The 22,984-nt window shown below is 61.1% G+C and overlaps 2 protein-coding genes across 4 annotated transcripts in view; one reads left to right on the top strand and one right to left on the bottom strand.

Annotated features, from left to right (window-relative positions):
- LOC310902463 (uncharacterized protein) lies at positions 1 to 15,173 on the top strand. Of its 2 annotated transcripts, none has more exons than XM_083844014.1 (2): positions 1 to 161; positions 3,847 to 15,173. In XM_083844014.1, the coding sequence occupies exon 2, from the start codon at positions 3,914 to 3,916 to the stop codon at positions 8,336 to 8,338; it is 4,425 nt and encodes a 1,474-aa protein (XP_083700140.1). In that variant the 5' UTR covers positions 1 to 161; positions 3,847 to 3,913; the 3' UTR covers positions 8,339 to 15,173. The 2 variants fall into 2 exon arrangements, with proteins under 2 accessions (XP_083700140.1, XP_083700141.1); XM_083844015.1 differs by lacking the exon at positions 1 to 161 and adding an exon at positions 172 to 1,743.
- A 136-nt stretch (positions 15,174 to 15,309) lies between these two features.
- The window catches only part of SLIT1 (slit guidance ligand 1), a 46,333-nt gene continuing 38,658 nt past the window's right edge, over positions 15,310 to 22,984 (bottom strand). For both annotated transcript variants that reach the window (XM_083844013.1, XM_083844012.1), the window contains exons 23-37: positions 22,678 to 22,749; positions 22,368 to 22,439; positions 22,185 to 22,256; positions 21,323 to 21,486; positions 20,937 to 21,061; positions 20,682 to 20,779; positions 19,997 to 20,136; positions 19,748 to 19,841; positions 19,480 to 19,617; positions 18,946 to 19,183; positions 18,742 to 18,872; positions 18,484 to 18,638; positions 18,123 to 18,411; positions 17,716 to 17,927; positions 15,310 to 17,637 (exon numbers count right to left, since the gene is read on the bottom strand). In XM_083844013.1, the coding sequence (XP_083700139.1) occupies positions 17,390 to 17,637; positions 17,716 to 17,927; positions 18,123 to 18,411; positions 18,484 to 18,638; positions 18,742 to 18,872; positions 18,946 to 19,183; positions 19,480 to 19,617; positions 19,748 to 19,841; positions 19,997 to 20,136; positions 20,682 to 20,779; positions 20,937 to 21,061; positions 21,323 to 21,486; positions 22,185 to 22,256; positions 22,368 to 22,439; positions 22,678 to 22,749 (2,248 nt within the window). In that variant the 3' untranslated portion in view covers positions 15,310 to 17,389. The remainder of the gene's footprint in view (positions 17,638 to 17,715; positions 17,928 to 18,122; positions 18,412 to 18,483; positions 18,639 to 18,741; positions 18,873 to 18,945; positions 19,184 to 19,479; positions 19,618 to 19,747; positions 19,842 to 19,996; positions 20,137 to 20,681; positions 20,780 to 20,936; positions 21,062 to 21,322; positions 21,487 to 22,184; positions 22,257 to 22,367; positions 22,440 to 22,677; positions 22,750 to 22,984) is intronic.

Below are 22,984 nucleotides of genomic sequence, written 5' to 3'. Positions count from 1 at the left end.
ACATACCTGTAAACTTATAATCCATCAAACTGACGTTCAAGGGCTAAAAAAAGAAACCCAAAAAGGGCACAGGCTTCATGTTCAATAGTGAGAAACTTGGGGTGGGCAAACCAGAAGATTGCAGTTGGCAATTGACAGGTTTTCGGAGACCGGCATTCCAGGTAGGTTGGTGTGAAACAGCTGCTTTCTTTCTCCCTCTCTTTCCTCCTCTTCCTCTCCTTCCTCCCCCTGGAAATACACTCTTGAATCAGAGGCAGCGCACCCGCAGGGCTTTAAAAGGGAGAGGGAAGGCGAGGTAACCCCATGAGTGGGTCGGGAGCTGGCCCCATAAGGGGGGCAGACCCGCTGGGCAGCTCGGGGTGAAATCCAGATGTCTTGGTGTTCCCCCCCGTCCTCCAGGGTCGCAAATCCCATACCTGCGTGTGCTGCAGGTGTGACGGCCGGCAAACCCAGGGCCCCATCACCCGCAGCCGCCCGGCCTTTGTCGGGTGCCCCCCAGCAGGGGCTGGGGGAGGGCTGGCGTGCAGCTCCGCTACACAGAGGCGGCACAATGCAAACAGACGTACTGCAGCACGCAGCTATGCAAATAGCTTCAGAGCACAGCACGTTTTCCGAGCGTTAATTGCTGCACCGCGACGGTCGCGTAGCAACAGCCCCGTGTGTCTCTGTGACAGCTCCTGCCCCTTGATTCCTCTGACACCTCCGTGACAGGCGGGGAAGGAGCAGGGAGCGGGGCAGCCCTGGGAAGGCCGGGCCTGGGGGGGTGGCTCGGGTGCTAGGATGCTCTTGGGACACCAGGGGCGATGGGAGACCAGGCAGCCGGGCCGAACCGGGCCGGCGCGGTGCAGGAGTGGGTGCAGCTCGAGTGGGAGCTCCCCTCACGACAGCCCGGTGTAGGCAGCTTGTGAGGCCGGTGGCTGCAAAGGGCAAGGCCTGCCACCTCGCAGGCTCTGTAGGAAAAGCTGCAGACTGGGGTGCAGTTTTTGTCCCTCTGTCAAAGCACATCCCCGTTTCCCATCCTCTGTGTTTCCCTGTTGGTCTTCGGTTCCCTCCGCACCTCCGTCAGCAGGACGGAGGGGCTGGTTGGGGCCCGGTGTGGCTGGGGGAGGCGCTTCGGGGCTGTGCTCGGTGCGCCTCTGATACCCAGAAAAACAGGGCACCCACATAGGGGCCGGCTGGGGAGGGAGCAGACGAGCTCAGGGTGAGGAACCCTGGTCCACATTTGGGCCCAGAGACACAAAACCAGAAAGCCCTGCAAGTAATGAGACTGCAGACCTGGCGAACGGTGTCGCTGAGGGCGAGACGGGTCTTCTAAGGACAAAGGGCATTGAGTCTTAATGGAGTCACCTCCTTTGTCAAGCAGGAAAGATATTTATCTCTGTTTTTCAAATTTACAGCTTAACAAGCTGCGTGTATCTCAGATTAACTCCTTGGAGCACGGTAGGGCAATAGGGTGGCGGTGAGAGCAAGGGGGCAATGCACGCTGAGGCCCTAGGAGCGGGGAGCGCAGGTCCCCGCTGTGGTGTGAGCGGGATGCAGGTCTCCTCCAGCCCCACACGCCTTGTCGCCTTCTCTCCTGGGAGAAGGGACTCAGTTTACAGAGAGCAACCACTTCCCCGTCCTCCGGCATCCCTGCGAGGCGGCGGGGGGGCCGGGCAGGGCCGCACCTCGGGCGGCTGCGGCTATAAACGCAGGCTGGCGGGGAAGATGGCTGCCACTCCCCGGAGCTGGGATTTGGGGCAGGTAAGGAGAAACCTGCCGCCATGCACCCGCAGCGGCGGGGGGAAGGAGCCGAGCGGCGACCTGCCTCCGAGCCCTCCTCTTCTCCTTCCTGGTGGCGCGGGGAAAGTTTTATCTCCATTGTTATCCCGCAGGGCGAGGGGAGGAGCTGGGCTGTGCGGGGATCCTCTCTGGCACAACCCTTCCCATGCAGGGCTCCGGAGAGGGGCCGGGGTGTACCTGAGCATTTTCATTTTAAATTCGCTCCAGGCGTTGCGAGCTGGCAGCGCCGGGTGGGACGAGTTGTGGCAGCTCCAGGGGGCACGCTTGCCAGCTTGCAGCAGTGAAGGGAGCCGGCTTGTTGCTGACCCAGCACCGCGTTCAGGAGGTGCTGGAGCACGTTTACCAAGCGTAATTTGCTTGGCCTTTCTGGGCGGTTTGGGGAAAACCCTGCCCAAGAAGCCTGAAGGGTAAAGCTTGAAACTTGGGCAGACAGGAAAGCCCAGGGCTGGCTAGCAGATGCTCGGAGCAGGTTGCTGGCGACAGCCTGGCGTTTCTGGGTGAAGAGGAGGCCAAGTGGCCAAGCCCAGAGCCATCCATGGAAGCCGTCTCCTGGCCTTTGCTGTGTTTGGGAGCAGACCGCAGGTTGCTGGAGGTGCCTCCAAGGCATGTGCCAGTCCCCAGCCAGCAGCGAGTCAGCACTGAGCAAGCATCAGGGGAGGACCTCTCAGAGGCCGGTTCCAGCACAGAGGCTGCCACCTAGCATGGCCATCCCACCCACATCCCTGGCTTTCTCTCCCCCCTCTCTGTTGTCAGCCTCAGCCAGCCTCCAGCAGGGACGGCAGCCGACACGGCTGCCCACCTCCCGCTGGATTTTTGGCCGCCGGCGCTGGGCGAGATGCACAGCCCGCCAGTCGTCCACAGGAGCCGCAGCACCTCGCCAAAATCCTCCTTGAAATGCCACACAGTAGCTGGCGGCGGTGATTCACCAGCAGGGGTCAATGAGCCTCGTCAGCCTCCTGGGCGCTGCGCTTCCCCGTGCGTGGGAGCCGTGAGTCACCCCGGGAAGGGGAGCAGGGGGAACTGCTTCACTCCTCGGACGGCAGCGAGGTGCAAAGTGCAGCTGTTAGTCCAAAACCATGCTGGCAGAGGTCCCACAGGGATGGGGTGGGAAACGCCTGTGCTGCTGCTGGGAATGGGCATGGTTTTGGTAGCAGAGCCTGGCGCTGCGCTCCTCATATGTTCATGCAAACACTGGGTAATTATCCCTTAACCTCTCCACCAAGAAGTCCTAATTAGTTGCCCGTGCCAAGCAGGTGAATGATAATCGCTTTTTTTATGAGGTATCTAGTGGCAGTGATCCTGTAGCCAGCAGTGCTGTAGAGCTGCACTTTCTGGGTGACCACTGCAAGCTGCCAGTCAGACCGTCAGCTGCAGAGCGAATTCATTAAATGGCAGCAAACCAAAGGTCAGTGCAAATGGCAAGGCACTGCACCACGGGAGGGTGCATTGCTGCATGCATGTCCTGCAGGCTGGGAACCCTCCAAAATTTCTTCACTGATTACAGAGGAGGCTCAGATCTGCTCAGTTTGCCATAGACTCTTCCTTCTGCTACCTAGAAGGAAGCAGAATTTGCAGTCGTAACAGCAGCTCAAGGTGTGTGGCTGCCCAGCTGGGCTGCTGCGCTGCTCCCACGGATCTGTGGTACGCAGATGGAGCATGCAGGTGCCTGCAGTTGTTTCGGTGCGTCCCAGAAGTGTTGGGCCTGTGCATGTTGCAAATCTGATCCTCACCAGGAAGTTCAGGTCTGCTCTGAGCGTGTCACATGGCGCCTACACACTAGTGCTGCCTAGGGAGCCCTAGGCAGAAGTGCAGTTACGGGTCTTGCAGCAGTGGGAGACGAATGGAAGTGCAGTTCGTATCCTGCCAGCAATGTGCATACGTCCGTGTGTGTGCTGGGGACCGAAGGGGTAGCTGCCAACCTCCTGACAACGGGGTGCTTGATCTCACCTGGAGATGAGGCGAGTGGTACACCTGGGTGGGAGGAGAAGGCTTGCTCCAGTTTTGCAGCATAAACTTCTGTTCCCGGGGACATGTTACTGATTGCTTCTCTCTTTGTCTCTCTAGTGAGGATGCAGCAGAGACAATAGCAATAGACTCTAACAATCAGCCGAAGTCTCCACTGGAAAAGTTTATGGTCAGACTGTGTACACACCACCAGAAGCAATTCATTCGCGTGCTAAACGACATATACACTGAAGTACAACCGGATTCTGAAGGCCGGCAGTCGTCCGAATCCGAAAGCATGGAGGCCTCCACTTGTGGCTCTGGTTGTAGCCAGCGAAGCACTGAAAATCAGGATAAGGGTGCTACTTGTACTGAATCAAGGCCCCCTTCTTCCTCAGAGCCGGGACACTCAGGGTCTGATGGCCCCCTGCATGTCGCAGGACAAGCCCCGAAGCAGCCCACAGAGCTGAAATCCGTGGACAGAGCGGAGAGCCCCAGCCCTGCTTTGAGAAGAGACTTCTCCGACCCTCCCGTTGCTCGACTTCGTTCTGCTAGCCCAAAGGACAGCTCCACCCAAGGATACCTCAGCACGTTGAACTCTTCCTCCTTGAATTTCCATCACCCTGCAAAGAGCCTGGAAGGGCAAGTTGCTGGACACGAGCAAGAAGCCGGTGTCAGAAAGTGCGAGGACAATAAAGAGCAGATAGCAGGTAAGACTCTAGTGGAAGGCTATATCTCTGTCAAAGTGGCGAATGTGAATGGCAGCGAGGACAGCTTAGACGGCTGTCTGGGCTCCCAGAAGAGCTCTTTCAGAGCCTTGCCGGAAGAGCCCTGGGATCCCGGCTTTGCAGTGAGCCCCCCTCGCCGAGCTGACAAGGAGAACACATTGCAATGCGGCTCGAAAGCATCTTTGCACCAGGACCTAGACGCGAAAGAACAAGACGCGAGACCAAAGCCAGAAAACCACCTGCACGCCATGGCCAAGGGCAAGGCAGGCTGCCACCTGCACCCGGCCGACAAGGGCCCGCTCGACAAATCCAAAGAGGGCTGGCTGCCTGCCAGCACTGCGCCAGCCGCCCACCGGGCCCCCGGCGGGCACCCCCGCGCCAAGGCGGCCTCCCTCAGGTCCTCCCGCAAGAGCAAAAAGGCCTCGGGGCTGAGGATCAACGACTACGACAACCAGTGTGACGTGGTCTACATCAGCCAGCCCATCACCGAGTGCCATTTCGAGAGCCAGCGCTCGGTGTCGTCGCGCAGGACGGCGAGGAAGAGCACGCGGGGGTATTTCTTCAACGGGGAGTGCTGCGAGCTCCCGACCGTCCGCACCCTGGTGAAAAGCTCGCGGGCGGAGGAGCGGGGCGGCAGCCCGGCGCTGCGAACAGAGGCGCTCGTAAGCACGAAGCCGGCTCTGGTGCTCTCAGGGGGTGGGTCGTCGGGGACGGGACGGGACGGGGAGAAAAGGGTTTCGCTCAGGCTCCTGGCCAAAGGAGCGCCGGCCAGCAGAGAGACGAAAGCGAGAGGCGACCTGGGCTGCGTCCAGCGGGAGCCGCGGGACATGCGGGTGCTGCGGTCGCGGGAAGCTGCCGTGGCCGTGCCCTTGTTCTCCCTCTCCGCTCCTCCCAGCCCGCAGAAGGAGGACAGCGTGGCTGGCTCGCCGCCCCCAGGCTCCCCCCGCAGCGAAGGGGCCGGGGACACAGCCGCCCTGGAGGCTGGCGCGGATTCCTTCGGGGACAGCGTCTCCAAAGACGGCGGTGCCGTGCAGGCTGTGGGCTTTGCTGCCCTTCCTGCCGCTGAAGCAGCCATCAGGGAGGAAGGTTACCCAGGCTCGGGCGTGCAAACTATTCCAGACCTCCCTGCCAGCCCAGAGCCGGGGTCTCCCCTGCAGCCCTCCGCTGCGCTAGACGCGGCACCCCTGGCCGGTGCTGGCCCGAGGGACCCTGCTGAGCTTCCAGACGCTGGCGGCGCAGAGCCCTGTCGCACGGAGCCCTCCCCACCCCCTCCAGACCTGCAGGCTCCTGAGCAGCCCCCTGCCACTGAGGGAGATTGTCCCCCAGAGCTCCCTGCTGCCTTCCAATGCGTGGATGTGAACAAAATTGTCGATGCTACACCAGAAGCCGAACTACTGGGCATGCCGGGTGACAGCTCCCTTGATCAAGAGGAGGCTGTGCCAGCCAACACAGCCCTCCCTGCAGTCTCAGAAGGGGAGGCAGCGCAGAACAACAGCCCGGCAGATGAAAAAGAGCCTGCTGAAGGGGAAGCACTGCCTGAACCTGATGGCTTGGAAACAACAGAGAAAGACTCGGTCTCTTCCAAAGACAGTCTAGACAAGAAGCGAAAGAAAGGAAGGAGAACGCTCGTGGCATCCGACCGGCGTCTCCGAAGCCAGCAGTCGCAGTCACCTGCCGAGGGCAGCGCTGAGGACGCTGGTTCTTCCAGCTCCGTGCAGCTTCCTTGCCTTCAGATCAAACTCTCCAAGAGTCCTGGCGCTAAGCGGTTCAAGAGAGAAGTGCACCTGGACGGGGCAGCGTCCATGCACTTCCCAAACGACTGCTTCCATAACGCGCTGCTCAAAACCAGCGAGGAGCCGAGCGCCGGCCAGGCCCCGGAGAGCATCACTGAGCAGCAGCCAGGTGAGGAGAACGGTGTCACTACCAGACAGACCTATAAAAGCATCTTAGCGAAAGAGACTGTGGCAGAGGGAGAAAATTCCTCTAAAGACGACCCCCCTGCTAACGGTGGCCAAAGTCAACCAGGCGAGATGCTGGAGATGTGTGTCCAGGCTGATGCTGAGAAGACAAGCATCCTCCTCCCCACAGAAAGCAGCGTGCCTGCAGACGATGCAGAGCAAGCAGAGGTGAAGCCAGGTGATACCAGAACAAAGGAGGAGGAGAGCGCTGACAGCGCCATGGACACAGGAAAGCTGGAGAACTACGAGCCAGCGGCCAGCTCGCCTCCGTGTCCCAGCAGCAAGGCCAGTGGAAGCAAGCATCTTCCAGCGAAGGCTGCGAAGCCCAAAAAGTCAGCCCTGCAGTTTTATAACTTAAGACACACGCCCGCGCCCGCTGACACTGCAAAAAAGAGCACACCAGGGAAGGAGTCTGTGCAAGCAACCCCCAAACCGCGGGACGAGTGCAGTTCAGGGAATGACGACTCCCTGGCGCTGGAGGACGCAGACATGGCTGACAGCAAACCAAAGTTCATGGAGTGGTGTGCTGAAGAGGAGAACCAGGAGCTGATTGCCGAGTTCAATGCCCAGTACATGAAAGTTCAGAAGGGCTGGATTCAGCTGGAGAAGGAAGTGCAGCCAACCCCCAAGGTGAAGAACAAAGCTGACAAGCTGAAGGAGATTTGGAAAAGCAAGAAAAGGACACGGAAAAGTAGAGGGTCGCTGGAAGTTCAGAAGCTGTCTCCCGTCCAGATGCTTTTTATGAAGGCCTTCAAGCTGTCCGACATCTGCCAGTGGTTCCTGGAGACGACAGAGACCAGGTCTCTGGTGATTGTGAAGAAACTCAACACCCGTCTCCCGGGGGAGATCCCCCCCATCAAGGTCCCCATGCAGAAGTACTCCTCCTCCGGCCTCTACCCCAGCTCGCTGCAAGCCGAACGCTTGAAAAAACACCTCAAGAAATTCGCCGCCGCTACCCCGGCCCGGAACAACCTGAAGAACCAAAAGCTGTGGGCCAAAATCCGCGAGAACGCGGACAGAGCCGAGGCCGAAGAAGCCGGCGGGGCCGGCCAGCCGCCTCCCTCCGAACCCGGCCCCGAGGAGACGAGCCAGGACCGGAGCGTGGCGCCCACCCCCAGCCTGCCCACGCAGGCCAGCACCCGCATCCTGCGGAAATACTCCAACCTGCGGGGCAAGCTGCGGGCCCAGCACCGCGCCGCGAGGGCCGAGCGGAGGAGCGACGTCCCCGGGGAGCAGCCGGCCCTGGAGAGCAAACCCAGCCGCAAGAGCGTGTGCATCAACCCGCTGATGTCTCCCAAGCTGGCCTTGCAGATCAAAGCAGACGCCTTCCCGGCTAGATCCCCGGCGGTGGACGGAGCGGGGAAGGGGCGGAAGGGGAAGGGCAGGTGCCAGGAGGAGCCCTCGCCCAGGGCCGACCCGCAGCTCAGCAAGAAGAAGAGGACGCTGAAGGAGAGCGGGGGCACCCAGGAGCGCTCCGGCTCCGCCAGTAAGGACAAGCTGCCGGCCAAGAAGGCCGGTAAAATAAAACATTCGGAGGTTAGCGCCAAAGCCCCTGCCACCCGAAAGCAAACCGCCATGGAGAGGAGCAGTAAGCTTGCCAAGAAAATGTCTCTGAAAGAGAAGAGAGCCCCGAAAAGGCAGCTAGAGAAGGTGCGGCTCCCCGTGCGGAAGGGCAAGGAGAACACGAGCCGGCGGGCCGTGCTGCCCCCCAGCCACGAGGAGCTGGCCAAGTCCCCTCGGCAGAAGCCCCTCGGGGAGTCCTCGACGCGGTCGCAGAAGATGGCCAACAAGAAGCCCGGCGGTGCGAAAACCCTGACGAGGTCCATGAAGAAGATGCAGGAGAGCAGCGGGGCGCAGGGCAAGAGGAAGCTGCGGGCGAAAGTTGACTGTTCGCACAGCAAGCGCTCGCGCCTGGACACGAAATAGCGAAGAACCGGTAGCCATGTACAAAACTGTTGTATAGTAGTAACCCTTTACCATGCATTAACTAAAGCTGCTTTTATAAGCTGTAGCAAGCCTTTAAAAATCCGCAGTTACAGGATAACGCCCGTGATTTTAGGCATCAGGAGATGTGTCTCGGACAGAGAAGAGGTCAGCCTGTCTGTCTCTGCTGTTCAGAAGGAAGTTTCTGCAGTTTGAACGTTCCCTGGGTTTTTGACCTCGGAACCAGGCAGTTTTAGTTAAAAGTACAGTGCCTTATTTATCACTTTAAAAATAAAAATAAGAAGCTCGTCTGTGTGATTTGGAGGCTTGCGTTTTATACTTGAGGCACAAGCACTTGTACTGTAGCAGAAAGAAAACCACCTTTGTGCACATGAAGTAGCTTTCGGCAGCCTTTCGGTGCACGCAAACATTTCCCTTTCCTTCAGCGTCCTACTTCTGTCTGTCTTCTTAGTGGCATTTAAAGCAAAACCAAAACTCATTTTCCATCAGTGAGGGGGAGAAAGGTGAATCTGTCATTCGTCGGTTCGTTCGTAGCAGCTGCTGGTGTCCCGTTCTGTTACCTGCAGACAAGTATTAACTAGTGACTCTGCTTCTGGCCCCCGGCCCCGCTCCCCCCACACAGCCGTGGGGCAGGGAGGTCCCGGTCACAGCGTGGTGGCAGAGGAGATGCTGCCCTGTCCCTGGGGCACACGGGGCGTGCTGGGCTGTATCCGTCTCCGTTTCTGCTGGCTTTGGCACGAGCCGGCCCCGCTGTGCCCCGGTGCTGGGCAGAAATCCTTCCCCATCAGCCCTTTGCTGCGTTTGGGTTGGTTTCGTGGTCTCCGGCAGCGTGCTCGGTGCTTGGCTGAAGGCTGAACCTTTTTACAGACCCACATCCTTCTGGTGCTGGTGCCCTGCGGAAGGGGAGCCCTGTCCCTGGCAGCGCGTCCACGTGCGCTGGTTGCGCAGCGCCCTCCTAAGCCTGGATTTGCAGCCTTTGGCGCGAGGTTGAGAGAAGGGGCTGGCTTGAGTGTAGTCTTTACTGTAGTTTGCATTTCATCCTTGTATGAACAAGGTGTGGTCGTTTCGCCCTTGCTCGTGTCTCGGGGCTGTGCAGCGTGGAAGCGCTCAGCCCGGCTGAGCCGGTCCCTCTCCTGCACACTCCCATGCTGGGCTCCTCTGCAAACCTGTGCAGCAGGTGTAGGAGCCAGCTGGGCGTCTGGCGTGGAGGAACGGGTCACCAGTGCCCGGCACCTCGGGGGAAGGCTTGTTCACAATGCACAATGCTCGGCGGCTGGGACTGGGCCGCTTCAGTCTGCGTGCACCCAGCGGGTCCTGCTCGGCTGCCGCGTTTCGATGGCTTTGCCTGCACCTTGCTGCTGCACGAGGTCTCTTTGCATGACTCCCATTGTCAGCCTCCTGTGCAGCCAGCAGCACTGCTGCAAGGGGCATTGCTTTTCACGTTTCACACTGATCCCAAATCCTGTGGAAAGCAGCTAATTGTCTCCAAATCTTTCATGGTACCCATGTAGTACAGAGGACGGAGCGAGGCGTTGGAGATGCGCACGCCCTTTGCAGAGCACCCCGGCTCCCTTGCAGGTGTTCCCTTCCCCCAGCGCTGGCGCACACGAGTCTGCCACACGTTTTTCTCTTACTATGAAATGGCTGATATAAAAAAAAAAGATCCTTTACCTTTCCTTTGAATCATGAAAGAGTAAGTTAACTCTCTGAACAGTGATGAAGTGATTAAATCTAGCCTGTCAGTCCCTGTACAGATTAATACAAAGTTATCTATTACTTTAATTTTTACTGCATGGATTAAATATGTCAAACATTCCATCAGAAAAGGTTTAAAAGCATTTCAGGAGAGGTGTGAGGCAGGAGGGCACTGCTGGCAGTCAAACGACTGCTCCGTACCTTCCTCACAGGTTCTCTCTCCCGCTCGCTTCTCTGCCTGCATCCGCATCTTCCTCTTCCTCCGGCTGGGGCAGCTGCTGCACAGACACGCGGCTCTGGCGTGCCTGAGCCCCCGTTCTCCCTCGGAATTTCCTCCCTCGTGTGCTGTATTTAATTTTTCACCGACTTCCACTGGCGCATGCAGGCGTCCTGCTTTCCATCGTCCGCGCTTCTGGGAGCAGGAGCCACGCTAGGATGAGAGCTCCACGAAGCTGTCAGAAGGCAGGAGCGAGGTGGGGCCGGCCTGGCCCTGGCCACACTGGGCACCACGTAGGCATCATGATCGGAGCCCCAGCAGCTCGTCCCAGCTCTGGTGGCCTTGACCCAGCAGCTCTGCCTGTCCCTGGGGACGCTGGAGGGCTCGTCAAGCTGTGGCTTTCCCACTCGAAGGGTAACGCTCCCAAAATCTGTGCGAAGATGCTACTGACTTGTAACAGGAGCTGGGCTGTGCCTAGGAGGTGTAAATCTGAATTTCTGTACCTCTTGCTGACGAAACAGAGGTGCGTGTGTGTGTGCATGCTGCACAGTCTTGGTTATGCCGAGGACTGGGAGCAGCCTGGGCCATGGGGCACCTGGCGAGGCGGCAGAAGGCTGGCTCTTCCTTTTAATTTAAAAATTACAGCTTTTGACTTGAGGAATAAGGGAAGCCAAGGAGTGGGTTACGTGCAGCCATCGCCTGTGGCTGGGTTATTGCAGCAAGCACTGTGGGCATGACCCAGCCCAGGTTGAGGTGGGCACACCGGTGCTGTATTGCAAGCTCTCTGAATTGCAGATTGGTGCAGGCACTTGGGTTACCAAGCCACAGATGCTCCTCATCTCTAGAAAAGCATATTAAGGCTTCCTGCTCGGAGGAAACTCCAGCTCCATGCCAGCCTGCCTTCCTTGCTGCCTCTGCCCTCGGGAGATGCCGTCCCTGGCCCTTCTTCGTCTCCTGTGCATGTTCTCATGCTGACACCAGTTGTAGCTTCCAGGTCTTGCAGGCGGTGAGCCTTGCATTTAACATGCCTTGCACCTGCTTTTGTGAGTGCTGTATTTTGGGGGAGGAAGGAGGAATGCTTTAATTGCCTAATAGATTAAAGGGTCTGCATGCAAGGCGGCCACCCGGCAGGCTGGCATTGCCTGGGTAACTCCATTCTTTTCCTCAGTGCTCAGACGTGAACTGTTGCTCCTTTTCTTCCAAACAGCCTTCGTGTTGCAGCCGGTTGCCCCTGGCCGTGGCTGAGGCCATGCTCTGCTTGTTTCTCTCCGTCCCGCAGTGAGGCACGCGGTGAGGAGCGCTGCTGAGGCGTGGCCCCTGCCTTACAGCAGCGTCTTTCCAGTAAATGCAGCTTTTACTCAATGAAACGGATGCACGGGGAGTTGCAGATGATCTTAATGAATGGAAGAAAATGAGCAGCGTGACTTATTGCCTTATTCCACACGGGCATCCACTGCGTCCTGGTTTGCTCAGGTGCAGAGCTGCCCATGGGCACTGCCGCAGTGCCCTCCTCAGCCCCACAGCCTCACTGCGCTCCTGCTCCGTGCCACCCTGCTCGCTCCCTCGTTTCAGGAGGAGCCAAGTGCTGTTACCTCTGCTGCCCCTTTGGCTTCTGATCATATTCCTGAAACTGTTTTCCATCCCAGCTCCTCAGTCCATAGATCAGGAGCAGCATCTTTCTAGCCCTGCATCTCCACAGACATCCTTGGTGTCCCTCTTCAGCCGGGTCCCCTCTTTCCTTTGCTCGGTCATCTTCTCCCTCACCGTGTCATTGGCAGCTCTGGGTCTTCACGCTCCATGTGGCTGGGAGCTCTTCTCATGTGGCCTCCAGAAAGGGCTGCCCTGGCTAGGTTTGCTGCGCTGAGTCAAACTTTATCTGTCGGGCATGTGTCCGTGATGCTCGAGGGCTGCATCCAGAGCAGCTCGAGCCCAGGACGGCTCCTTCCACCTGCAGCTGTTAGACGTCCAGCAGCGACATCCCTGCGGTCGGTTCCTCTGCTGTCGGGTGCGTGCTGTATACCCCAGATGTGCAGTGTCTGTATTCCTCACTAGTGAGGTCACTTTCACGTGGGTGCAGCGTGTGGCCGTGTTGCTCTGCAAGCCCTGCCGTGCTACGTATTCGCAGCAAACTTTCTCCCAGGAGCCATCTAGCAGAAGCTGACTCTTTCAAGCAAGCTCTCTGCTGCATCACTGGTCGTCCCCTCGGGCCAGGACAGCAAGGTGACCCCGTCCCCGGGAGCAGCTCAGCCTCCTGCCCGCGCGCAGCGAGCAGAGCGCAGCCTGGCCCGCGTCCCAGCCGCTCGCCGGCACCTCCGCAAACCTCCGCCGGTGTTTCCGAAAGCTCTGCCAGCTCCCGGGAACCTCCCGGGAAACGGAGAGGCGATCTCAGAAGGACACGGATTTACTGCTGCCCTGCTCTTAAGACTTGCTAATGGACAGTTTCTCTCTCCAGCTCGTGTTCTTTCAGCCTGACAGCTGCAGTCCCGGTTCAAGGAGACTGAAAGCCACGGTGGGAGGCAGCGGTCGGGCCTCTGCCCTCCCCATCGCCCGAGGCCACCAGCCCGGTCCCGGGGGTCCCGCAGCTCAGGTCCTGCCTTCGGAGGGTGCGCGAGTGAGGCAGGGGCAGGCCGGTTCCCCCGCCAGGGAACACCACTGACGCTTTTCTCGTAGCTGTAGGTTTTTGAGCAAACCATGAGGGTATGGTTCCCCGGCACCGCGCGCGTCCCCCGTGTGTTGTAGCGTCCGTTCAGCCCATCCTTTAGCTCGGTGGTTGTGAAATGAATCCATCTGTTCTAAGATGTTCTCAGGAGTTCTTGTTTGTATTAAGATCACCCCTAGGCTTAGCGGAAATCACGGTCCCCGGCTCTCCTCGTCCCCTCCCTCCCCCCTGGACCCCCTCTGGTTTGAGAGCACTTCCACCCCTCCCCGGGGGCCGCGGGGGCAGCTGGCGGTTTTGATTCAGGGCACGTTGGCAGCTTCGGGGGGGCCGGAGACGTCGAGAGGCACCCGGGCGGCTTTCGCGGCGTTGGCTCGCCCGCCGGTCCCTCGGACCGCATTGCTAGCCAATGTTTTCTAAGTCTGTTTGTAAGAGTACCTAATTTTAAAATGAAATGTGAATATATATTATGTGTAGGTGCCATGTAAGATAGTGTTGTGCTAGGCGGCAGGATGCTAACCTACTTTTTAAGCTTTTGGGGCAGGAAAAAGCGTTTTTCTCTCACTTCTCACAGATCTAATATTGTAAATAGTTTTTGTTTTTTTTTATATATATTTATTTCATGGGCTTTCCACAGGTTCTTGTTCTGACTGGTGTTGGTTGGCGGGGGGGGGTCTCCCAGCTCGTGCCGGGGGCGCAGCTTGCCGCGACCAGAGGGCTGGCTTATGGCGGGGGTGGGATGGGGGGAACGGGGCTGGGGAGGCGGGGGGGGGGGGGAGAAACGGGACGGTGATGGTGTTGGGTTGGTTTTTGTGTCGCATCAGCGTTGAAGCATTAACTCTTCATCTCAGTTTTGATGATGTCAGAGCCGGCCGGAGGCCACGGGGAGGCAGCGAGCTGCCGTGGCTGGCCGGGAGGGCCGGGGGTCCCCAGGGCGGGGGGCACTGCAAGCAATAAGATTTGTAGTAATAATGTCTGCTTGGATGACGGGGGGCTCGGTGGAAAGAGCTTGGGGGGGTGTGGGGGGTCTCCGATGGGCGAGACGGGGGTCTCAAGGAGAGAGAGATGCTGCCGGACCCTCGGAGCCCCCCGGACGGCTGGGGCAGAGCGGGCAGTTGCCGACAGCCGAGCCAGCTCCGGGAGGCCGTTTGCCTACTTGCTTGCCGTTCTGCAGTTTTTATTCTCCTTCTAGGGGGGTTGAGGTTGTTTGCGTGTTCGTTTTTTTCCCCAAGTGTGCGTGGATTTTTTCTTGCTGTTTTTCTGTGTGTGTGTGTTCTGGTTTTTAGCCCCGTTTGTCTGGGCGTGCGCCCTGGCTGCGCCCCGGCCCGTGAGCGGGGTCAGCCCCGCGTTTGTGGTGACAGGTCCCTAATTTCGGGGGGCAGGGTGGGCTGTGCACTGGGCTCCTGGCCTTGCAGGGTTCCCACGAACCCCATGCAGCCTTCGCCCTTGGAACAGCTATGTGGAAAAACAAAAAAAAAAAAAAAGGAAAAAAAAAAAGGAGTAATAAAATAAACCCACCAACCCAGTGCGTTTTTTTCTCTTTAAGATACTCAGCGCTTAACTATTAGTTCCACCCCGATAGCAAACGTTTTTTCCTTCACCTGTGTCTGCTTCCCTGGGAGAGTCTTGTCCCTCTGTTTGTTCCTATATGAATTTTAGACACTGATCTGAAAAGTCCTCCTGTCCGGTACTGTATGTTTGAGCCTAACCAATGTGAACTTGACAGAACAGCGATGGGAAATGGCAGCTGGTGACTGCACGCGGGGGACTGCGTTCCCGTGTGCTCCGGGTATCGGGAAGTACTGCGTCTTGCTTGGAGAAAATGAACTGTCTGCTGTGAATTATTGGTTGGAAATGTTGAGAGGGGTTTCCATTAGATAATGTTTACATACCTCACCTGACGAACCTTTGAAAGTGTATATAAAAAAAAAATAAAATAAAATTATATTAAGTTGCTTTAAATCAATATGTATAGCTATAAGAGCTGGGTCATTTGAACTTTGACTATGTATCAACTCTCTAAATGTTGACATTTTGTGAACTCTGTGCTCCTGTCTTTTATTTCATACTAGACTATCGAGGAAGCTGTGTTCTTGTTACAGGTAAAAGGTCCCTGACTCAGATTTGAACTCCTCAAGGACTCCCACCACCTTGTTTTCTTTTATTCCTCCATTGTTGATATTCACCCTATGAGCTTTCTAAAGGTCCGTATTTTATTGCAGCTTATTAAACGTTTCTTTGATATCAAAGTTGGTTTGCTGTGATAACTGGGCAAAGGAGCGGGGTGGCGTGCTCCAGCTCGCCACGAGCAGTGCAAGCCCTTGGTGCCTGCCTGGTGCCACGGCATAGCCGTGTGCTTTTGTTTGCACAAATAACCCTGGCTGTCCCCAGAGACGGGGAGCAGCCCCAAAAGCCGTGGCCGGGGCTGCTCCAGGAGCTGCAGGTCCCCACTTTGCCCGTGCTGTCCCCACGCTGTGCCACCACCTCTCGTGCCCAGCCCGTGCTGTCCCCCCCGAAAGACGAGGCTGGGGCTCTGAATGAATCAATGTCATGTTCACGTGGAAGACAACATAGACAATACCGAACATCTCCTAAAACAATACAGCCTCTGCCAGCGAAAGGATGCTCAGCGCCGCCCTCCCCAGCCTAGTACAAACCAGCGTCTTCAACAGTGACACACACAAACCCCACGGGCCAAACAAAGCCACCGTCATTTTCCTGCCCAGTAGCATCTGTAAACAAAAAGAAAACAGCATTTGTTGACCCCGAACATATAAAAATACTATAACAAAATGAAATACAAATATATATTAGAATCTGTAAGTATTCTGTATAAAGAGATACTTTAGCGGTTAGCTTACAGCAAGAACAAAAACACAACACAACCAAGCCCCGGCCGGGCCACGGGCAAAATGAGAGGCGTCGCGGCTCCGCCGTGCAGCAGAGGGGTGCTGGTGGCAGCGACGTCCCCGCAGCGGTGGGCTTGTCCTGGAGGCCAGTGGCGAGCGGGGACGGCGACGGCACCCATCGGCCGGCTGCACCCCGTGCGGATCCGAGGCCAACGCGCTGATGTGATGCGATGGAGAGAACCGGGGCTGCAGCCCTGGGAGGGGTTGGTCCGCCCGGGTGACGTGGTGATGCCCTGCCATGGGTGCGTGTGGGGTCCCAGGCGGGGCTCGCATCATCCTTGGCCCCCGTGGCCGTAGAAGCAAGGCTGCCGCAGAGGTCGGGGTGCGCGGTGCCCCTGGTGCTGTGCCAACCCAGCGTGTCCTCCGGCACCACCGGCTCCGCAGAGCTGCTGCCCGGCACCGGCAGCTCCCACCTGAGTCCTGGTGGGACCTGTGCCGGCAGCTGTGGCACCTCCAGGCTTACCACCGCCTCAGGCACCTTCAGCATCCGTAAGGCTTGAGCCCTGGCAATCGGCATCGCAAACCTGTGTGCCAACAGCCTCCGAAGGGATGCCCTAAGCAGGGCACCAAGGGTTCCCCCCAGCGCTAAGGGCACAGTGCTGGCCCGGCTCGCAGCCTGCCCCAGCAGTGGGTGCAGCCCAGGTAGGGCTGGGGATGTGGGGTGGGGGCAGCACCGCCTCCCCCTACACACAGAGCAATGGGGAGAGGGTCCCAGAGCCCCGTTCCCCCCCAGTGTGTATGGGGCAGGGCTGGCACTGCGCACCAGGCACTGCACAGTGACGCCAGGACCCCCATGGGTGTCTGCACCCCGCTGCCCGTGCCCCTGGGTCCATCCTGCTCATGTCCCCAGTGCTACTGAGCTACCCACCCCCGGGCACCGCAGGGCACCTGGCTCTGGGGGCTGCTGCTGTGGAGTTGGGGTCATTTGGAGCGCCCTGGGCTCCAGCACCCCAGCCCTAGTGCCATGGGGCTGGGCACGCTGCTGGCTGCACGATGGTGGGTCCACGGCAGGGAGGGGTGCTGGGGCCCAGGGGTGCTGGCTGCGGTGCACGGCCCCCCCTGCCAGCCCTGGCTTGCCGTGGCACACGAGGCTCTGCAGCACCAGGTCCAGCACAAAGTGTTGCAAAGCCCCCAGCTGGACACAAGGGACTGGGCTGCTTGTGGGGGGACACGCAGTGGGAACACATGCTCCCCTCGCCAGGGGAGAAGGCAGAGAGACAAGGGGAGAGCAGGCATAGGGGCAGAGCAGCCAGGCACAGCTCCCACATCGGATACACGTGTGTAGCTGCAGTTCTTAAAAAATTCTCTATCTACACATTTGTTTTGTGTTTTTTTTTTCTTTTTTTTTTCCTTTTTTTTTCTCCAACCCTCTAGATGCAACACATCTACCCTCCTCCAGACCCGCCAGGCTGGCCGGGCTCCTCCGAGAAACATGGACGGGGTTTCGGAAACGTCCTGGCCTGTGGCCGCAGGGCTGCGGGGCGAAGCAAGGTCCTGGCGCCGGGGGCTCCCCGCCGCCCCCCCCGGTGTCCGCAGCAGCCCCTGCGCCCCGGCGCTCACAGGCACTGGCTGCAGCCACACTTGCTGGGCTTCTCCACCTCCTCCACGAAGGTCGCGCCGTTGCTGCACTCGAAGGCGTATTTTCGGCGCCGCGGCCGCAGCCCGGTGCAGCAGCTGGCACCGGTGTCACCGCCGCAGGCACCCCGGCACTGCACCCAGGCCACCGGCCGCGTGGTCTGGCAGATGGCGTAGCCCCGCTGCACCTGGTGGTAGTCCCGCACCGGCTCCCCCCGGCACTCGAGCTCTGCAGGACAGCGGGACTCAGCCGGGCGCGCGGTCCCCCCGGCACCGCCACCCTGGCTCCCGCTGCCCCTCCACCTACCTTGGTCGCACAGGGCCCCGGTGTAGCCGCTGTGGCACTCGCAGGTGGGTTGGCCACCCGGGGCGAGGCGGCAGCGGCCGTGGCGGCAGGGCAGGAGGCGGCAGGGGTCAGGTGGCGTGGCCGGCTGGTTGCACAGGGCGCCCTGGTAGCCCTGGTGGCACTGGCAGCTGTAGGAGAGGGCGTCGAGGGGCAGGCACAGCCCGTGCACACACCTGCGGGCACCCACGGCCGTCAGGTGCCTGTTGCATGGCACAGCACAGCACCGACACGCACGGCACGGTGGCGCCGGCACGGGTATGGCATGGTGCGGGTGTGACATGGCACGGCCACCGCATGGCAATGGCTGGGCCACTTGCGGTGGGGCAGAACCGGTGCCGTGGGGCAGCCGGCGGGGCGGGGGCACTCACTTGTGCCCCTGGCAGGGGCCGCCGCGGGGCTGGTCGCAGTGGGGCCCGTCCCAGCCGGGCTCGCAGTGGCAGACGGGGCCGTGCGTGCCGGCGGGCTGGCAGATGCCGTGCAGGCAGTAGAGCTTGCGGCAGGGCTCGCAGCCCGGCACCACGCCGGGCGTCATCCGCGTCTTGGTGAAGTCCTGCAGCTCGTTGTTGATGTAGAGGTTGCGGATGCACCCGTGGAAGCTGGTGCCGTTGAGGAGCTGCCAGAGGCGGAAGGCGGCCGAGTTGACGTCCACGGGCATCCCTGGGGAGAGCGGGGCCGTCACCGTGTGCCCGGCCACCCCCTGCCACCCCCAACACCCTGCTGACCCCCTACCTCCCACGTAGAGCGGGGCCTCGCTGTTCAGCGTGTAGTGCTTGCCCGAGTTGTCCATGGTCATGGGGCTGCCGCCGTCGATGGAGAGGTTCACCATCTGGTCGAAGGTCACCAGCTCCACGGTGTGGAACTGCCCGTCGTTGATGGTCTCGGCGCTGGCAGGGAGGGCCGTGTCACCGGGGCGCGCCCTGTCCCCCCGGTGTGGCACCGTGCCCGCGCAACGGGGTCGGGGCCGCGGGGAGCAGGGACGGCCGGTACCTGTATATGGCCGAGCTGGGGTGGGTGCCAGGGTCGTAGCTGACCCTGACGTGGCCCTGGTACAGCTCCACGGCCATGTGGTCGCTGTCGCCGTTGTACAGCAGGATGCCATTGCCCTCAGCCGTGGAGACCTGGGGGTGGCAGAAGTGGGACCCTGTGCCCCACAGCTGCCCCCTGTTACCCTGCGTGGCCCCGCGCCCTCACCTGCAGGGTGATGTTGGCCCGGGGCCAGTCCTGCAGGTCGGTGAACTGCAGGTACGTGTCGCGGTCCACGAAGTTGACGCTCAGCAGCTTCTCGCACTTGGGGCCGCCGAAGCCGGGCAGGCACTGGCAGAGGGCGCGGGCGCCCCGCTCCACGCAGGCGGCCCCGTTCTGGCACTCGGCTCGCTCGCAGGGGCCGGGCTGGCCGGCGGCACGGGGGGGCATCTCGCACAGCTGCCCGCTGCGGGGCCGAGGGCGCGCTGGGCACGGGGCTGGGAAACCTCCCTCCCCGTCACCCCCCGTCCCACGGGATGCTGGCAGCACCCACCCATGTTGGGGTCCCCCACCTGCCCTGCCCGGTGCCAGCAGCACCAGGGGGACATGAAGATGCCAAGCCCTGCCCTGGGGTCCCTCCTGGGGACCACACCGTGGGGACGGGGATGGCCTCTCCTCGTACGCTGCAGGGATGGCTGGATGTGGTGGCCAGGACTGGTCCCTCCTGCACGGTGACACCCCCGTTAGCCCCCCCAGCGGTACCTGTAGCCCTCGGTGCAGAGGCAGGAGTAGCCGTTCACCTCGTCCACGCAGCGAGCGTTGTTCTGGCACCGGTGGTCCTGGCAGTCGTCGAAGTCCTCGCTGCAGTTGCTCCCCACATAGCCGGGCACACACTCGCACCTGGGGCAGGATGGGGATCACGGCTGCCCCAACCCCGCTGCGACTCCCCAGCATCCCTCCCCGGTGCCCCCCACCACCCTGCAAGCTGCAGCCCCCCCAAAAAACAACCCCGCTGTGGGCCGAGGCTCACCTGGGCCCCTGGCTGGTGGAGACGCACGTGGAGCCGTGCTGGCAGGGGCTGAGCTCAGCCGAGCAGAAATCCGGCGGCTGCTCGCAGAAATCCCCTGTGGGGCAGAAAGGGGGTGTCGGGGGGTACCCAGACGGGTCCCCACACAGCTCCAGACCCCGGGGGACAGCCTCAGACCCCAGAAAAACACCGGGCACGTCCTGCTAATGGGATGGCGAGGCCGTGGGGCCAGCTGGCTCCCACGCCAGTTACCTGTGTAGCGGGCAGGGCACAGGCAGGTGTAGTTGGTGGCCCCGGGCACGCAGGAGCCCCCGTTCTCACAGCTGTGCTCCCTGCAGGGGTCACTGATGGTGTGGCAGCTCGGGCCCTCAAAACCCACTGCACACAGGCACCTACAAGGCAGAAAACAGCATTTTGGGGGCGATCTCCCCAAAAACACCGGCACACGACCTCGGCACGGACCACACGTGCGCACAGGGGCTCCGGGGAGCAGGGCCCCGCGCACCCCTGCCCTGCAGCTGCCTGGGGAGCAGCGCAGCCCAGCCCGGCCGGGCGCTTGGCGAGGATGCTGAGTTGCCAAGACAACGGGCTGAGAGAGGCCATTTAGCACAGGAGGCCACGAGGCTGCGCAGCCCTCCTCCGCCCGCAGCCCAGCGGCTATTTTCGGCTGCTAATTGCGCCCCAGTTCCCAGAAAAGCCTGAAGCGTTCGGGGTAGCGAGGGTTAGGCAGGGGCATGGCCACAGGACCAGGGCCGCATCCTGCCCTGTACCACGGCTGCAACCAGTGCCCGGCAGAGGGATAGAGCTGCTGGGTCTCCGGGAGCCGGGCGAGTGCGATGTCCCAGAGGAAGGAAGCACCTCGCATGTCCCTGGGGTGCCGCTGCTCCACGCTGCTGCCCCAACACGCAAATTTCACGGGTCCCCATGCAGCACTCACCTGAACCCGCCTCCTTCCCCCTCCTGGGGCTGGCAGGTGCCGCCGTTAGCACAGGGTTTGGAGGAGCAGCCGTCGAGAGGCACCTCGCAGTCCCTGCCCTGGGGATGAAGGGAGCGGTGGGAGCGAGGAGGGGGTTGTGGCACCGTGCCCTGTCCCCCCCCCCGCTGCTGCAGGCATGCAGAGCCCCCGTGTTGTGACCCCACACGGTGCAGGGACGTGTCCCCCCCCAGCTGGGGGACCCCAGGGCCACGCTACCTTGTAGCCGGCGGGGCAGGCGCAGCGGTAGGATCCGAGCGGGTCGTTGTGGCAGGTGCCCTGGTTCTGGCAGGGGCTGGAGAGGCAGGGGTTGCACTTGGCCTGGATGCTCAGGGCTGGGGGCCCTGCGGGGAGGGAAGCGGGGATGCAGCTGTGAGCACGGGGAGGCAGCGGGGATGGGCATGTGTTTGTTGATCACCAGGGATTTGCCACCAGCGAGGGGACAGAAGCAACCCTATTTGATAAAATCCTCCACGTGCTGGTGTCCCTCATGCCCACGGAGCATCGCTGCCGTGCACGGAGCAGGAGGCAGCCTGGCTCGCCCACGGAGGGCACGGGTGGACGGACAGACAGACAGACAGACAGACAGCACAGGCGCTGCTCACCCTGGCACTCAAACTTCTTGGCGGGGGTGGTGAGCAGCAGCTTCCCTTCCATGTCGGGGGGCCCGGCGCAGCGGGCGATGCCCGGCTCCTTGTACCCGGTCTTGACCCAGCTGGAGAGCCAGCGCAGGTTGCAGCTGCAGTACAGGGGGTTGGCCCCGATGGCTCTGCAGGGGAAGGAAGGGCAAAACTGGGGGCCCTGAGGGCTGCGGTGCCTCCTCTCCTGGTGCTAAAACACCCTGAGCCCCCATCCCACTGCAGGGAAGGGCACTTTATCTCCTGGAAAATGCAGGGAAAAAATCCCCCACCGCTGCAGCACGGGCAAGCACTGGGCTAAGACAGGCAGGGCGGACGCGAGGCGGTGGGGACGGCGCACGCCGTGCTCGGGAGAGGTGCCAGGCCTTGAGGAGGCAGCAGCGGCACGAGCCGGCAGCGCCGGGGCTGTGCAGGGCTGTCACTGCCGGCGGCTGGCGAGGCGGTGGGCTGCTAGTCCTGCTGCTTGCAGTGAGAGGCAGGGATGGCGAGGGCAGGGGGTCTTCCTGAGAGCATCCCAGACGGTGAGATGCTCTCAGCATCTGCAGGAGCAGCCAAAATGCCCCAGATGCCAGGAGCGGGACCAGCTGCCAGCACAGAGAGCAGCAAACACATCACCGTGGCGCAGCAAACACAGCGTGTGCACACCTGGCCCGGGGCACTCAGCATTTGGGAGGGCCAGCACAGCACTGGTACGCCCTGCAAACACTTCCCCCAGCACCAGCCCAAAGGGAAGGGGAGGCAGCACGGCCCCTAGACAGCCCCGTGGGTTTTGCAGGTCTCCCAAACCTGCGTTCAGCGCTGGGCTCTGCCTGGAGCAGGAGATACTCACAGGTGGGACAGGGAGGTGACGTCTGCGAAGATGCCCTCGGGGAGGCTGGAGATGTCATTGCCGTGGAGAGACCTGCGGAGAACAGGGAGCCCCGTGATCCCCGCGCCTCCGGGTCCCCTGCGAGTGACACGGGGAACGTGGGGACAGCGCGGGGCGGTGAGCAGGGCTGGGGCAGGCACTTACAGCAGCCGCAGGGAGCGCAGGCCCTCGAAGGCCAGCGGCGGGATGCACTGCAGGGAGTTGTAGCTCAGGATCCTGCGCAAGGGAAGGAGGAGGCGACACAGCACGGCGAGCACCACGAGAAGCCGCTGCGAGCTGCACGCCCCCGCCAGCCACCCCACGTCCTGCCCCCCGGCACCCCCGGCAGCTCAGCCACCCCTTCACCCAGGTGAAGGGGGAGATCCTGGTGTCCCCGGCACCCCTGGTCCTTGGGGTCCCCTGGGAACATCCCCCCGCAGCGCGGGCAGGCTGCAAGCCCGGGGAGCGCACTTACAGGGTGGTGAGCTGGCTCATGTTGGTGAAGGAGGAGTTGCTCAGGGAGCTGATCCTGTTGTTGCTCAGGTCGCTGCAAAACACAGAGCCCAGGGGCTGGGGCCAGCCCTGCCTCGTCCCCGCTGGCCGCCCACCCACCCGCACGGCTCTGATGGCCACGGGGTGCCGGGGCACTGCTCCCAGCCAGCCGTGTGGCGGGCAGAGCACAGGGGGCCCTGCGCGCATCCCTGCCCTCCTGGGGGGTGTCACGCCACGGGGGCGGCCTGAGCTGTCACCCACGGGTCCCAGCAGAGGGACCGGCTGCCGGG

Source organism: Anser anser, assembly GCF_964211835.1.
Source record: "Anser anser genome assembly, chromosome: 7".
Classification (NCBI taxonomy): Eukaryota; Metazoa; Chordata; class Aves; order Anseriformes; family Anatidae; genus Anser; species Anser anser.
The sequence above is the reverse complement of the archived record's forward strand: the minus strand, read 5'-3'. Positions and strand labels throughout refer to the sequence as shown.

Coding starts and splice junctions, on each gene's coding strand:
- LOC310902463 (XM_083844014.1), top strand. CDS start 3,914: ATGGTCAGACTGTGTACACACCACCAGAAGCAATTCATTCGCGTGCTA.